The sequence below is a fragment of the Pongo abelii genome, chromosome 20 (assembly GCF_028885655.2).
Source record: "Pongo abelii isolate AG06213 chromosome 20, NHGRI_mPonAbe1-v2.0_pri, whole genome shotgun sequence".
Classification (NCBI taxonomy): Eukaryota; Metazoa; Chordata; class Mammalia; order Primates; family Hominidae; genus Pongo; species Pongo abelii.
The window spans coordinates 42,995,498-43,011,546 of NC_072005.2; the positions used below are offsets into that span (position 1 = coordinate 42,995,498).

Consider the following 16,049-nt stretch of genomic DNA (forward strand, 5'->3'; position numbering starts at 1 on the left):
TATTTTTAGGAGCCTGCTCCCCCTCCAAAAAAATTTAGAAAAGTATATTTAAACACATGCCAAATAGTTGCTGATAAACACAGTTTATAATTTCAAGAAGCTAGAGAGAACTAAGTCACCCATCAACAGGGGTAAACGTATACCATGAAATACCTTAAAATGATGGCATAATTTGTGATTGTTTAGATGGAAAGATACTAATCATATATTGTTAAATAAGAAAGGTTGGTTACAGAGCTGTATGTATAGTGTGACTGCAATTTTGAAGCCATTATGCACACATATAGAACATATGAATGTATACATATGTATTCACAAAGGCGGGGGTGAAAAGATGGAAAGTAAATTTTGACAGTAGTTGCATGGCTGGTAGAACTATGAATGATTTTTGTTCTTCGAGCTTTTCTGTATTTTTCTCCACCCCATTCCACTCCTCAAATGGGGTGGAGTAGGGGATGAGGAGAATGAGTTTAGTAAGTACACAAAACAACGTAGCTAATACACGAAAATAAAATTAAAAATAAATAAATATTAAAGTGTTGGGGATATCCATGTTTCATATAAAAACATATTTCCGGCCAGGCGCGGTGGCTCACGACCGTAATCTCAGCACTTTGGGAGGCCGAGGCGGGTGGATCACCTGAGGTCAGTTGTTCGAGACCGGCCTGACCCACATGGAGAAACCCCGTCTCTACTAAAAATATAAAATTAGCCAGGCGTGGTGGTGGGCACCTGTAATCCCAGCTACGCGGGAGGCTGAGGCAGGAGAATCGCTTGTTCCCGAGAGGCGGAGGTTGCGGTGAGCCTAGATCGCGCCATTGCCCTCCAGCAGCCTGGGCAACGACAGCGAAACTCCGTCTCAAAAACAAAACAAAAACAAAAAAAAACAACGTATTTCCAATGACCAAAGCTAAAGACATGCAGCGCTGGCACAAACGCCAAGTCTCACACATCTACACCCACAAGCACACCCTACCTTGCATCCACAGAGTTTTTCATTCATTCAAGATTCCACTGTCATGCACGTTTGCACCCAGGTTCATACTGAAAGATAAAAGGGAAAGCGCCGCACGAAATCCGCTTACGGACACGATCCCGGGGCCACACTCAGCCAGACAAATGTCTGGCAAATGACACTCTCACAGTCCTTCACACGCCACTCCCACTGCCTCAGGGAACCACCAGCACAGGCATCGCCCCGGCCGGCGTCCTCTTCCAAAGATTGGGGCACCAGGTCCGCAAGCCCCTACTCCCACCCAGCACAAAGAGTCCGGCGCTCAGAGCTAGCGGTTTCCCGAGAACTCACCACCGAGCCCGCGGACACAGGCCCCGATTCCACATCTAACGCTGCCAAAGTGGCACAGCCGGCGCGGACTGGGACAGAGGCGCCACTGAGGCCGGCGCTGTCGGTGGCTGAGAGCGCCACAAGTCTCCGTCCGTTACACCAGAGGCGACGCTTCCCAGAGGCCCCCGCGGCTCACCCGGGCGGGACCGGCTTCCCTGTTTGCGCGTCCTGAGAAGCAGACCACGGCGTTCCAGGGCTCACAGCTCCGCGGAGGGGAGCTCAGTCTAGGTTTTGCACAAGCGGCCTCCCGCGAGCCCAGCTGAGAGCTTGGGTGCGCAACTTGGTGCTGAGAAGAATCGAATCGTTCCGCTGCTTCCTGCTCCGAACTACATTTCCCAGAGGCCTTCGCGGCTCTACTCCCCCCGACCTCACCTGCAAAAAGGCACTTCCTTCTTACAGCCGGCTGGAGCTGCAGGTTCGCAAGGTCCGTGAAGGAAGCCCGGCTCAGTCTGTTTAGTTCCATCTTTTTCGGTCTCTACGTGAGACTAGGATACAGCGGGGTGAAGGTGGTGAGAGCTCAAGGGCCAGTGAAGGCCGGGTCAGCTGGAGCCTTAAGGTCCTGGCAGCGGCTAGAACAGGGAGGAGTGACGTAGTGTGACTGTATGTGTGAAACTTCGGCCATGGAATTTGGAGTGGGGTTTCCAGGGCGAGAGACCTTGTCCAGTGACATCTGAGGTCGTGCGAATATGAGACCTTTTGTGTGACCATGGTCGCGTTTTATATTCTCGTGGCTGTTTGATTCTGACCTTGCAGTTTTGTCAGAGACAATGTGCATGTATTTGTTCTTTCTGGACTTCTCGATTGTGAGTGTGACAGTGTTACTGGATTTCATGACCCGGGATCGTGAGCGAAAAGTAGTGTGGCCAGACCGCCTGGATTCTAAACAGACTTGGCCTTACTGGCTGTGTCATCTCAGACTAGGTACTTAACTTCTCTATGCCTTTCGTCTTTTTTTTTTTTTTTTTTTTTTTGAGGCAGAGCCTCACTTTATTGCCCAGGCTGGAGTGCAGCGACGCGATGCTGGCTCACTGCAGCCTCGAACTCCCGGGCTCAAGTGATTCTCTGCCTTGGCCTTCCGAGTAACTGGGACCACAATCACGGGACACCCCGCCCGGCTGATTTTTGTTTGTTAGTAGAGGTGAGGTCTCGCCATGTTGCCCAGGCTGGTCTCGAACTCCTGAGCTCAAGCGATCCTCCCGCCTGGGCCTCACAAAGTGCTGGGATTACAGGCATGAGCCGCACGGGGCCGGTCTTAAAACCTTTAATAAAGAGATAACAGGCCGGACGCGGTGGCTCACGCCTGTGATCCCAGCACTTTGGGTGGGCAAGGCGGACGAATCATTTGAGGTCACGAGGTTTCTGTTTGTTTGCATACAATTTAACTGATGCCTAAATCATTTCCCAATTCCTTAGCGGAGTCTTGCTCTGTCGCTCAGGCTGGAGTGCAGTGGCGCAATCTCCGCCCCCTGCAACCTCCGCCTCCTTTCGCCTCCCAGGTTCAGGCAATTTTCCTGCCTCAGCTTCCTGAGTAGCTGAGATTGAAGGCGCGGGCCACCACGCCCGGCTAATTTTTTTGTATTTTTTAGTAGAGACGGCGTTTCACCATGTTGGTCAGTCTGGCCTCGAACTCCTGACCTCGTGATCTGCCCGCCTCGGCCTTCCAAAATGCTGAGATTACAGGCGTGAGCCACCGTGCCAGGCTGAGGGTATCCGGTGGGAGACTGCCAGGAGTGTAGTGCGCTTGCGCAGTTTACCTCCCTGCACACCCACCTCCCCCCGCTCCCCTCCCAACTTTTTTCGGGTATCCAGCACAATTCTAGGAATTCGCCTCCCACCCATTTTGAGTAGACGCGCCACTAGCGCGTTCCCACGCACAAACATTTTCCCTGCAGCCAACCCGCTGTTCTCAACTCCCCGCCCTGGTTGCTAAGGGAGGCGCGCGGAGCGCTTGTGCTTGAGCACTTCCACACCAGCTCGTGTAGTGTGACTCTGGGCCCCGTCCCTGTGACCGGGCCAGGCTTGGAGCTGCAGGGAATCCGGACTTTCGGGCTCTCTGGAAGGCCGGGGAGAGGCCAGCGTGGGAGGACCTGGTGGGGAGGAAGCGGTGTTACAAACCCTGCGCCAAGCTGCACAGCTGCTGCCAGACACTGCGGCGCCGCGACCTTTTCTACTCTGGACTACGTTTCCCAGCGGACCCCGCGGGAGCTGGGTCGGCGGCCCCTTTGTGTCCTCCGCGGGCGGAGGCAGCTGAGGCGCTTCTTTCCTGTCCCGTAGGGGCTGGGTTCCATCCAACTAAGGGTAGGGGTGAGACCCGAGTGCAGATTCCCCGAGCCTTCGGGGCGGGAAGGGGATCTTCCACCAGTTCTGTTCTGCAGGTAGGGAGTGGGCTGAGGAGTGGCGTGTGGGTCTCCGGAAGCTCGTCCCAGGCCATCTGTGTGACTCCGGTGCGAGTGGAGGTTGGTACCGTTCAGTGCGAGGCTGTCACCGCGTGTGCCTGTCCACGTCCTGTGTGACTGGGTGCGAGGAAGTCAATGGCACCGTGGAGTGTGAGGCTGTGAGTTGGGGCGGGAGCGGGCGAGTGTTCGCTGCACCTTGTTGGGCCGATACCCGCGGCCTCTTTGTGACTGGGTTGTGAGATTGTCGCTTGTGATAGATACCCTGGTGTCTGAGCCTTGCCGGTATGGGAAAGGGTGCCCGTGTGAGACAGTCCATACCCATGGCCTCTGACTGTGGCGTGGGTAAGACGGTGGTTGGCACTGCTGTTTTTCAGACTCTGATTATGTGGGGGATTGAGAGACTGTGTGCCACCGAGAGGCTTTTAAAGCCAGCCCAAGTCATATCAATGTGCCACCAAGTTTCAGAACCACTGTTTTATTGGAGAGGAGGACTGTAGGGTCAGGTCCTCTTTTATTTGATCTTGGTGCTCTTATTTGTTAGTTCTGTGTCTTTATGCGAAAGCTTACATTCCTCTGAGTGTGTATTTGTAAAGCCTAGAACATCTGTTGTTAAGCTAAGGAATTGGGAAATGACTTAGGCATCAGTTAAATTGTATGCAAACAAATTCCTAGGTCTCCATTCTGCTCTCTCTGTTGGAGGGAAGGTTGCAAGAGGAGGAAAGAGAAGCCTAAAAAGTCTAGACTGGTGATTCTGGATGCTGCAAGAGAAGTCTAGTTTCTCATGTTCTTTTCCCCATCTCAGTCATCTGAGGCCACTGCTATTTCCCAAGAGAAGAGCCAGGAGGAAGAAAGAATGGCTGTTGGGCTTCTTAAAGCCGTGTACCAGGTGTGTTGGTGTTTTCTCGATTTCCTAAATACCTGTCTGCTTTTCAAAACAAGCAGGTACTAATTTTCCTTCTGCTGAAACGTTTCTGGGTAACCAGTCATGTCCCTTATCAACACTCTCCATTGGATTCCCATCTTATTCAAGATAAATGCATACGTCCTTGTCTTGACCTGCAGGGCCCTGCATAATCTGGTCCCTCACTGTCCCTCTGACTTCATCTAATTTTTCTCACCCTGTCTTTAACTCAGTCACTCAGTTCCAGCAACACTAGCTTCCTTGTAATGTGGTGAGTACATTCTTATTTATTCTTTTTTTTTTTTTTTTTTTTTTTTGAGACAGTTTCACTCTGTTGCCAGGCTGGAGTGCAGTGGCGCAATATGGCTCATGGCAACATCCACCTCCCGGGTTCAAGCGATTCTCCTGCCTCAGCCTCCCGAGTAGCTGGGACGATAGGTGTGCGCTATCATGCCTGGCTAATTTTTGTATTTTTAGTAGAGACGGGGTTTCACCATGTTGGCCAGGATGGTCTCAAACTCCAGACCTCAGGTGATCTGCCCACCTCGGCCTCCCAAAGTGCTGGGATTACAGGCGTGAGCTACCATGCCTGGCTAGTGAGTACTTTTTTTTTTTTTTTTTTTTTGAGACGGAGTCTTGCTCTGTCTCCAGGCTGGAGTGCAGTGGCACAATCTAGGCTCACTGCAAGCTCCACCTCCCAGGTTCACACCATTCTCCTGCCTCAGCCTCCCGAGTAGCTGGGACTACAGGCGTTCACCACCACGCCAGGCTAATTTTTTGTATTTTTAGTAGAGACGGGATTTCACCATGTTAGCCAGGATGGTCTCGATCTCCTGACCTCGTGATCCGCCCGCCTCGGCCTCCCAAAGTGCTGGCATTACAGGCGTGAGCCACCGCACCCAGCCGCCAGTGAGTACATTCTTAATGCTTGGCCTTGCACTTGCTATTCTCTCTGCCTGGGATACTGTTCCCTCAGATACGGATACAGACCAACTTCCTCACTCTAGTCTCTAACCAAACAACGTTCATTCATTCTAATTTTTAGTAAGCACCCATTACCTCTGGGTGTCACAGGTCTTAGTCCCTCATCCTGTTCTCTACACTTACTACCTTGGTGATCTCATTCTGTCTCATAGCCTCAAATACCATGTATATGCCAACAACTACCAAATTATATACAGCCCAGACCTCTCTCTTGAACTCTAGACTTGTATACCTGACTGCCTACATCTTCATTTGGTTGCATAAGAGATATGTCAAATGCAAACATCTTACAAATGGAGTGAAATGAGCCATTGGCAGTTTTGGAACATGAGTGACATGAACTGATTTTCATTTTGGTAGAATCACTCTGGCTGCTACTGAGGGTAAACTGAATGGGACAATGATAGAATTAGGGAACTCAACTAGGAAGCTCTTACGTACTTCCCTGGCTCCATTGCTTAAGCTAAAAATCTTCCATCAGGAAATTAGAGACTTCAAAATCCAGAATCAGACTACTATTTTTTTTTTTTTTTTTTTTTTTTTTGAGACAGAGTCTCGCTCTGTCGCCCAGGCTGGAGTGCAGTGGCACAATCTCAACTCACTGCAACCTACGCCTCTCCCTGGTTCAAGTGATTTTCTTGCCTCAGCCTCCTGAGTACAGGCACGTGCCACCACGCCCAGATAATTTTTGTATTTTTAGTAGTGACAGAGTTTCGCCATGTTGGCCAGGATGGTCTCTATCTCTTGACCTTGTGATCTGCCTGCCTCGGCCTCCCAAAGGCTGGGATTACAGGCGTGAGCCACCGCGCCCGGCCCAGAGTACTTTTTACTATCACCACTGCTTCCATTATGTTCTGAACCATCATCTCTTACCTGTGTTACTGTGGTACTCTCCTAACTTCTCTCTTTACCTCCACTCTTGTTCTTTTTTAGTCTATTCTCAATGGAGCAGCCAAAGTGATCCTGTTAATACATAAGTTGTATGATGTCATTATTTATAGGCAGGGGGTGGGTGGAAATAATAGAAAGCATAGACAACTCTTTAAAAAAGTTTAGCTCTAAGAGGAGAGACCCGGGCATGGTGACTCATGCCTGTAATCCCAGCACTTTGGGAGACCGAGGCGGGCAGATCACCTGAGGTCGGGAGTTCGAGACCAGTCAGACCAACGTGCAGAAACCCCGTCTCTACTAAAAACACAAAAAATTAACCAGGCGTAGTTGCACATGCCTGTAATCCCAGCTACTCAGGAGGCTGAGGCAGGAGAATCACTTGAACCTGGGAGGTGGAGGTTGCGGTGAGCTGAGATCGTGCCATTGCACTCCAGCCTGGGCAACAAGAGCGAAACTTTGTCTCAAAAAAAAAAAAAAAAGAAGGAAAGAAACGGGTGGTAACTGAAGGAGAAAGTCATAATCGACGAAGTTTCAGAAAGATGGATATATGTTGGCAGGCTGATGTTAAAGATTCAGTAGAAAGGTAAATTTTAAGATGAATAGAGAAAAAGGAATTGCTGGAACAATGTGCTTAAGTAGGTGAGAGGAGCTAAGTGTTTGGCCTTTTCTAGGAAAGTGGATTGTTCAGTTACAGGAATAAGGGCATGTTAGGGTGTACAAGCACAGGTGCAGGTGGATGTGTAGATGTGGTGGGAGTTTGTGGGAATTATCTTTCAATGGGTTTTGTTTTCTCAGAGAAAAAGTAAGATTATCAGCTGAGAGTGAGCATGGGGAAGGAGATTTTGAAGGTGTGAGGAGAGAGGGGACAGTATCAAATGGTCATTTAGCAGAGTGAAGGGATGAATGGACTAGGGAAATGTATCATGCAGCATTTCCGCCCACTTGAGGTTAAGTGATCATGAATTTAAAGTGAGACTACTTAGCATGGTTGGTATGATTTTCTCTAGCAGAGTTCAGCTGTGCAGGGTACAGGCACAGAGTAAGCAGAAAGATGGCTGTGGTTTAACCAAGTGAGCACAGTTAAGTGAGAGAGGGGCAGAGAAGACAAGGGCATATGCAGGGGGTGATTATAACAGGTGGCTGTGCTGGGAAGTGAGGGTACTCGGGGATGAGGAACAGTGAAAAAGTGGTAAAAAGTGGTAAGATCAGTGAATTGTACTTCTCCAGAATTTGACTTCTGGTGGAGTCAAATAACTATCCAGTTTGGGGTATCATAGGGCAATAGTTGAGGTATAGGAGGTAGAAGTCAGAGTGGGATAATTGAGGTTATGAAGGGTTTGGTACTGACTGGTACTGACGAGGTCTGGGTTATGACCATGGAAATCAATGACAGTAGAAGCGTAGAGGATAAGACTATTCCAGGAGAGAGGGGTCAGAGAACTAAGAGGCCAGGTTGTGGGGAGTATTATTTATGTGGATATCGAAGTGACCAAAGAATGATAGGAATGGCATTGAAGAGAGTGACAGTGAGTCAGGTGCTGAAGAATTTAAGGAATGACAGAGAACTGGTGTCTATCAGAAATTAGTAGATATATATCACAAGGAGGGATTGTGATTGACATATCCTAATTTCATGAGGTTTAAAACTAGATGTCGTTTAGGGAGGAGGAAATGGTTTGGAAACAAGAGCAAAGAGGTGACCTGCCTCACCTTCGGGTGCTGTGGTACAAGGAATGTGGGGAATAAAATATTCATCAGTGACAGGGCATCAGGGGAAGTCGTCCTCTCAGCTGGAAGCCATGTTTCTTTAAAGGCAGAAAGAAAACAGGAAAAAGTGGGAACTGTAGTTTTGCTTCAGACTGGTTTGATGATAATTGTGAATGGATTTTGAAACCAAGTATTTGTTAGAGGTCAAATATTTTAAGATCAGAATTTAAGTTCCTATGTTGACATAGAAATTATTTTTGTTGACTATCAAGAATCAGTGGAAAATATGTATGTCACATATAAATATTTATACATTTATTATATGTATTTATATAAGCTAAGGAAAACATTTTAGGAAGCATTGTTAGCAGGAGCAGAGAGGGAGAGATTTACCTACTTCCTATAATTAAGTAAGAAAAAAGGTGACTAAGGGTTGAACTTGAAGAGTTTTGCTTCTGTAGAGATAGTTTCTTTTCTTTTGTTTTGTTTTTGAGACAAAGTCTTGCTGTGTTGCCCAGGCTGGGGTGCAGTGGCCCAATCTCAGCTCACCGCAACCTCTGCCTCCCGGATTCAAATGATTCTCCTGCCTCAGCCTCCCGAGTACTGGGGATTATAGGTGCGCACCACCACAACCAGCTAATTTTTGTATTTTTAGTAGAGACAGCGTTTTACCATGTTGGCCAGGCTGTTCTGGAACTCCTGACCTCAAGTGATCCACCTGCCTCGGCCTCCCAAGTGCTAGGATTACAGGTGTGAGCCGTCTCGCCCAGCCTAGAGACAGTTTCTTTAACTGTGACAAAATTGTGTCAAATGCAAAAAGTTGCATTGACAGTTTCACATCTTTTAATTTTGTAAAAAATTAAATTAATACATACACATATAATGTATGTTTGCTTCATTGCTTCATCAGCAAGTGGTCACATTATAGAAACCTGGAATCCAATGGCATCACAGCAGCATTGTTTTTTTTGTTTTGTTTTGTTTTTGTTTTTGTTTTTGAGATGGAGTCTTGCCCTGCCACCCAGGCTGGAATGCAGTGGCACAATCTTGGCTCACTGCAACGTCCGCCTTCCTGGTTCAAGCGATTCTCCTGCCTCAGCCTCCAGAGTAGCTGGGACTACAGGCGTGTGTCACCACACCTGGCTAATTTTTGTGTTTTTAGCAGAGACAGCGTTTCACCATGTTGGCCAGGCTGGTCTCAAACTCCTAACCTCAGGTGATCCACCTCGGCCTCCCAAAGTGCTGGGATTACAGGCGTGAGCCCAGCTCAGCGTCAAGTTTTTAAAAACTTTCTCTAACCCCTGTAGGCAGAAGCAATATTATGAGTAGAACACCCATTTCTTTACACAAAATTTTGAGAACTCTGGATTAAAGTATTTGAATTTTAATGGAATTGACGTTCTGCTCTGCTTGGTCTAGCACAGTTTTCAGAGAGATAGCGAATACTTTCTGGGATTATTTCTGATCCCTTTCTAGCTTCTTGAAATTTTCTTCAAACCACTCATTGATTAATTCAACTTAGTCAATATTTGAATACTTCACGTGTGCCAGGTTCTATTCTGTACCTGGGGATAAAGCAGTGACCAAAGCCAAAACATACTCTGCCCTCATGGAGCTTAAATTTTTGTTGAGGAGGGTGAAGAACAGGCAATGAATAAAATAATTAAGTGTGAAGAACAGGCAATGAATAAAATAATTAAGTGCAGTGGAGAAAAATACAGGAGGGTTAGGAAATAGGGAATTGGGGTGGAAGCATTGCTATTTTATACTGGAATAATCTGAGATATACAAAGGCCCTGAGTACAAATATGATAACATGGTTACATATTTGAGGATGTAATATCAGAGAGAGAGCCCAGTGTGCCTAGGGCAGAGGAAATGAGGTGAATATTGTAAGAGATAAGGTTCTTTCATTTATTTCATTTCAGGAATTGGTGACCTTCAGAGATGTGGCTGTAGACTTCTCCCAAGAGGAATGGGATTGTCTGGATTCTTCTCAAAGACATCTGTATAGTAATGTGATGCTGGAGAACTACAGGATCTTGGTATCACTGGGTAAGGATATCTTCTTGCAAAATTGAGCTTCTGCTCAAAAGGGGCTCTTTGCTACCAGTATTGTGAATTTTTGGATAATATCTGCAAAATTTGGCTGAATGTCTGCTGCCTATGCCAAACAAATGGCTTAGTGTTTGTGGATTTGGCAGTGAACATATTCTTGGCCTATGCCTGAAGCTTCATCTTCCTTATCCTTCTAATACATGTCCTTTACACATTTCTCTTTTTGCTTACTGTAAACTCCCCCTTTTCCCTGGTGAGCTAAGGATTGAATGTGAGTTCTGGAATATCCACAGCATGACCAAATTCTACTTTTTTTTTTTGTATTTGCAGGACTTTGCTTTTCCAAACCAAGTGTGATATTATTATTGGAACAAGGAAAAGCACCCTGGATGGTGAAGAGAGAGCTGACAAAAGGCTTGTGCTCAGGTTAGTGAAGAGGAAATTGGCAAAAATCTTTGCACGTGACAGCTCAGCCTGACTCAAAGGTATCACCTCTTCACTCTTCAGGCTTCCAAATTCTTCTCAAATGTTCTAGGTCCTCATAAAAATTTGCGGCCATTTAGGATGTTCTCCCACATTTGTTGTTTTTAATTATTTCACTTCTCTCACTTTCCTATCTCCTTTCTAATAAGTCCCATCCCCTCTCAGTTTCACAAGCCTCTCAGTCTTTAAAAAATCTTTTAGTAGTCTTATAAACTTTTTTTTTTTTTTTTTGAGACAGAGTCTGGCTCTGTCACCCAAGCTAGAGTGCAATGGTATCATCTCGGCTTACCGCAACCTCTGCCCCCCAGGTTCAAGCAATTCTCCTGCTTCAGCCTCCCGAGGAGCTGGAATTACAGGCACACGCCACCACGCCCAGCTAATTTTTGTATTTTTAATAGAGACAGGGTTTCTCCATGTTAGTCAGGCTGGTCTCAAACTCCTGACCTCACGTGATCTGCCTGCCTCAGTCTTCCAAAGTGCTGTGATTACAGGCATGAACCATTGTGCCTGGCCTCTTATAAATTTTTGAGCTCTACAGAGCATCAGAAGTGTAGGCAGTCTTGGGGACTGAGTCCTCAACCTGAGGGATCTGATGCTATCTCCGGGTAGATAGTATCAGAATAGAGATGAGGTAGAGGACACCCACTGCAGAATTCATTGCTTGCTTGTTGGTGGAGAGAAATCCCCACATTCAGTCACAGAAGTCTTCTGTGTTTATTGTTGTGGTGCGAGAGAAGAGGAAAAACAGTTTGCATGTGTGATTTTTCCTAAGGTGCTCATTTTGGGGGAGGTTGTCGTGTGTGTGTGTGTGTATTTGTAGCTTTTTTTTTTTTTTTGAGACAGTCTTGCTCTGTCACCCAGGCTGGAGTACAGTGGCGTGATCTCGACTCACTGCAACCTCTGCCTTCTGGGTTCAAGCGATTCTCCTGCCTCAGCCTCCCCAATAACTGGAATACAGGCACCCACCACCACGCCTGGCTAATTTTTTGTATTTTTAGTAGAGATGAGGTTTCACCATTTGGCCAGGCTGGTCTCCAACTCCTGATCTCAGGTAATCCGCCTGCCTCAGCCTTCCAAAGTGCTGGGATTATAGACGTGAGCCACTGCACCCAGCCTGTAGCTTATGTTTTTGATACTTTAAGAAACCTTTCTATGTTCTGAGTTCATATAGATATCTGAAAATAGTCTTTTAAAGGTTGTCCTTTTATATGTAGGTCCATAATCCAATTGGAACTTATTTTTGAGGATTATTTTAAATAAGAATTTAATTTCTGTATCTTATGGAAAACCAAATGCCCAGATATTTTTTGAATAAATGCTCCCTCTGCCTGTTTTTCTGAATGTTACCTCTTAATATATCAAGTTTTAGTCTATTTATGGGTTTGACTTTAAGCTTTATTCAATTTCATTGATCTCTGTTTCCTTATACCAGTACCACACTGTCTTAATAAAAATAGTTTATTAGAAGGATAATTATCTGCTAGGGAAAATCTCTACAGCTTGTTTAAATTCTTTAGAATTTCTTGTTTGCCCTTTGGGCATCAATATAAAATTTAGGGTCAACTTGTAAATTTCCATCAGAAAACAACAAAATGCTGTTAACTTTTGATTCACATTTTAACTTTTGATTCAAATTTTATTTATTCTGTAATCAATTCTGGAAATTTTAAAAATTCATTAACATGGTATAGCTCTCCATTTATTTAGGTTTTTTCACTTTTTTCAGTGTTTTATAATTTTCTCCAAAAAAGGCTATGCACATCTTCTGTTAATTGTAAACATTAAACATATTAGTTTTGTTGCTGTGTTAAATGTTATCTATATTTTCTGTTTGTTGCTCATACATAGAAATGAAATTAACTTTATATTCATTGGCCTCATATCAAGCAACCTTGCCAATCTCTCCTGTTAATACTGATATTTTTAGATATGTTTGGATTTTATGTATGAGTAGACATATTTGTGAATAATGGCAGTTCCTTCATTTTCAATTCTTATATCTTCATTTCTTTTTCTGTTGCTTTTGTTGTATCTCCAGTATAACATGAATCGAAGTAGTGAAAACAGGCATTCTTGTCCACTTCTGTTCTTAATAAGAATACCTTAGCATTTTTTTTTTTAATAATTTTGATGTTTAAAAGTTTTTGGTACATACCCTTTCATTCCTGTTTGCTAGAGTTTCATTGTGGAAAGCTTTTGAGTTTTAACAAATGTTTTTCTCCATCTGTGGGTGATTTTACCTCTTAATAGGTTTCAGTTTTTCACCTCTTAATGTGGTAAATTACATACGTTTTCAAATGTTGAACCAACATTGCATTCCAAAGTTAAACCCATCTTTATATCTTTTCCACTTTTTGCTAGTTGCTATTTGCCAATATTTTGTTTGGGTGTTTTGCGTCTGTATTTATTAGTGAATTTGACCTTCAGTTTTCCTTTCTTGTCAGATTTCGGAATCAAGGTTGATTAGTCTCGTAAATTCTCTTTTTCTTCTTTAGAAACATTTGTGTAAAATAAAAATTATTTGTTTTTTGAATGTTTGGTAGAACTTTGTTCATCTTGGCTTGGAATTTTTATTGTTAAAAGAATTTAAACTAATCATTCAATTTGATATGTTCTAAAATTCTAGGTTTTCTATTTCTCCTAGAGGCAATTAGGATATTTTTTTCTAAATATTTTTAGTTTTGATGTAAGTTTTCAAACTTATTAGATGAAGTTGTCCATTATTTTTCTGGTTCTCAATGATTTCTTGATCCGTGAATTATTTAGAAGTTTGAAATTGAAGACTTTTGTTTGGTACTTTTTTAATTGTATTATGGTTAGAGAATGGGATCTCTTTAATATACATTTTTTGAAAGTATTTTGAGACTTGCTTTATTTCTTAGGGCTAGTTTTGGTAAATATTCTATGTGTCCTTGAAAATAATATGTGTTTTCTGGTTGTTGAATACAGTGTTTGATATTTGCTCATTAGATTAAGCTCATTATCTGTGTTGGTCAAATCTTCTGTGTCCTTATGGATTTAAAAAAAATGTCTTTGAGCAATCAATTACTGGGAGACATGTTAAAGAAACTTCTACTCTGGTGGTAAATACATAAATTTTTTTCTTGTAATTGTAACAGCAGTTTTTTTATATTTTGAAGGTATTTCATTTGGTCGTATGTTTTTAGAACGTTTTATTTTTCTGGTGAATTCTTATATTATTGTTACTCTCTTTAAATCTAGTGACTATCTGATTAAGCAAAAAGAATTCTCTTAATGTTGTTATAGCTATGTTTGCCTTTTGTTAATATTTACTTGATGTAGTTTTTTCCTACTCTTTTATTCTCTGATTTGCTATGTGTTTCTCTTATAAGCAGTATTTGGATAAACATTTTTTAAAATCCAGTCTGATAACCTTTATCTTTTAACCAAATGATGGTGGTCAGTTAAATTTTTTGGTACTATTAATAGACTTGGATTTATTTTCCACTGTCTCACTTTCTTTTATAAATTTTGCCTTTTTGAATTTTTCTTGTTTCTTGGTTTTTCTCCGTCTCCTAATTCAAATGTTTTACAATCTATTTCTATTCTGTACTGGTTACCTGAGAAAATCTAACATTTATAATCACCTTAACAAAACCTGAAGCTAATTCTAATCTTTATATTTGACCACTAAAAATACAAGAACCTGGCCGGGCATGGTGGCTCATGCCTGTAATCCCAGCACTTTGGGAGGCCGAGGCGGGTGGATCACGAAGTCAAGAAATCGAGACCAGCCTGGCTAACATGGTGAAACCCCGTCTCTACTAAAAATACAAAAATTAGCTGGGCGTGGTGGCATGCGCCTGCAGTCCCAGCTACTTGGGAGGCTGAGGCAGGAGAATCACTTGAACCTGGGAGGTGGAGGTTGCAGTGAACCAAGATCGCACCACTGCACTCCAGCCTGGGCAACAGGAGCAAAACTCCATCTCAAAAAAATAAAAATAAAACCACCAAGAACCTTAGACTGTCTTAATTTCACTTACCCTCATTTCAGTTATTCCTTGTTTTTTTTAAATCCCATAAACAATAATTTTGCTTTATGAAGTTGTATAATAGACCATTATTACATTTAGTGTTGTTTAGATTTATCCACTTTTGGCTAGGTGTGGTGGCTTATGGCTGTAATCCCAGCACTTTGGGAGGCCAAGGCAGGCTGATCACTTGAGTCCAGGAGTTTGAGACCAGCCTGGGCAACATGGTGAAACCCCGTCTCTACAAAATGCAAAAATTAGCTAGGTATGGGGTGTGTGCCTGTAGTTCCAGTTACTTGGGAGGCTGAGGTGGGAGGATTGCTTGAGTCCGGGAGTTCAAGGCTGCAGTGAGCTGAGAACGTGCCACTGCACTACAGCCTGGGTGACAGAGCAAGGCTCTGTCTCAAAAAAAAAAAAAAAAAAAAAATTATCCATGTTTGTCATTTTCCTTGTTCACCATTCTATCCCAGAACTTTTTCTTGAAGTAACTTCTTTATAAATATTTTAGAGGTATACTATTCATATCAACTTTTATTGTTGTTATTGTTTTGTTCATTTGTATGTTAGTTTTGCTCTCATGCACACAAGAAGCTTTCTCTGTCGGTCATAGATTGACAGATTTTTTTTTTTTTTCTTTTTTTTTTTTTTTGAGATGGAGTCTTGCACTGTCGCCCGGGCCAGAGTGCAGTGGTGCAATCTCGGCTCACTGCAACCTCCCCATCCTGGGTTCAAGCGATTCTCCTGCCTCAGCCTCCCGAATAGCTGGGATTACAGGGCGCACCACCACGCCCGTCTAATTTTTTGTATTTTTGGTAGAGATGGGGGTTTCACTATGTTGGCCAGGCTGGTCTCAAACTCCTGACCTCTTAATCCGCCCGCCTCAGCCTCCCAAAGTGCTGGGATTACAGGCGTGAGCCATCATGCCCGGTGACAGATTATTTTTATGAGTGCTTTAAAGATACCATTCCATGTTTTTCTGGCTTCTATTCTTGCTTTTGAGAAGTCAGTTTTCATTAATATATTCTTCCTTGCAACTTTTAAGAACTTTCTTCTTCTTGCCCTGGTTATTCTGTATTTTCAATGTGGTGTATCTAGATGTAAATTTCAGCTGCTGTAGTTGGCATTTATTGTGATTTTTTTATCTGACCATTAATGGACTCTGGGTAATTATCAGCTATTATCTCTTCACATATTGTCACTCTCCCATTCTCTGTGTTTATTTTTCCTAAATCTCCAGTTAGATGTGCCTAAGACCAAACTCACCAGAGATAAATTGATGCTCCCAGCTTCGG

General features: G+C 43.8%; 2 protein-coding genes across 12 annotated transcripts in view; one reads left to right on the forward strand and one right to left on the reverse strand.

Annotated features, from left to right (window-relative positions):
- ZNF569 (zinc finger protein 569) overlaps window positions 1-1,514 on the reverse strand; it is a 54,264-nt gene extending 52,750 nt beyond the window's left edge. For 2 of the 4 annotated variants that reach the window (XM_054540276.2, XM_024236978.3), the window contains exon 1: window positions 1,307-1,434. Coding sequence is in view for 1 of the 4 variants with exons in the window: in XM_054540274.2 (XP_054396249.2) it covers window positions 1,310-1,341 (32 nt within the window). In the remaining 3 variants the exon portion in view is untranslated. Of the gene's footprint in view, window positions 1-976; window positions 1,045-1,306 lie in introns of all 4 variants that reach the window. The other 2 variants (XM_024236979.3, XM_054540274.2) reach the window with 2 other exon arrangements.
- LOC100437620 (zinc finger protein 570) overlaps window positions 1,508-16,049 on the forward strand; it is a 72,795-nt gene continuing 58,253 nt past the window's right edge. The window contains exons 1-4 of one of the 8 annotated variants that reach the window (XM_054540280.2): window positions 1,508-1,769; window positions 4,544-4,627; window positions 10,153-10,279; window positions 10,613-10,708. In XM_054540280.2, the coding sequence (XP_054396255.1) occupies window positions 4,595-4,627; window positions 10,153-10,279; window positions 10,613-10,708 (256 nt within the window). In that variant the 5' untranslated portion in view covers window positions 1,508-1,769; window positions 4,544-4,594. Of the gene's footprint in view, window positions 1,770-1,945; window positions 2,267-2,325; window positions 3,802-4,413; window positions 4,628-10,152; window positions 10,280-10,612; window positions 10,709-16,049 lie in introns of those variants that run through there. The other 7 variants (XM_054540281.2, XM_063720061.1, XM_054540279.2 and 4 more) reach the window with 7 other exon arrangements.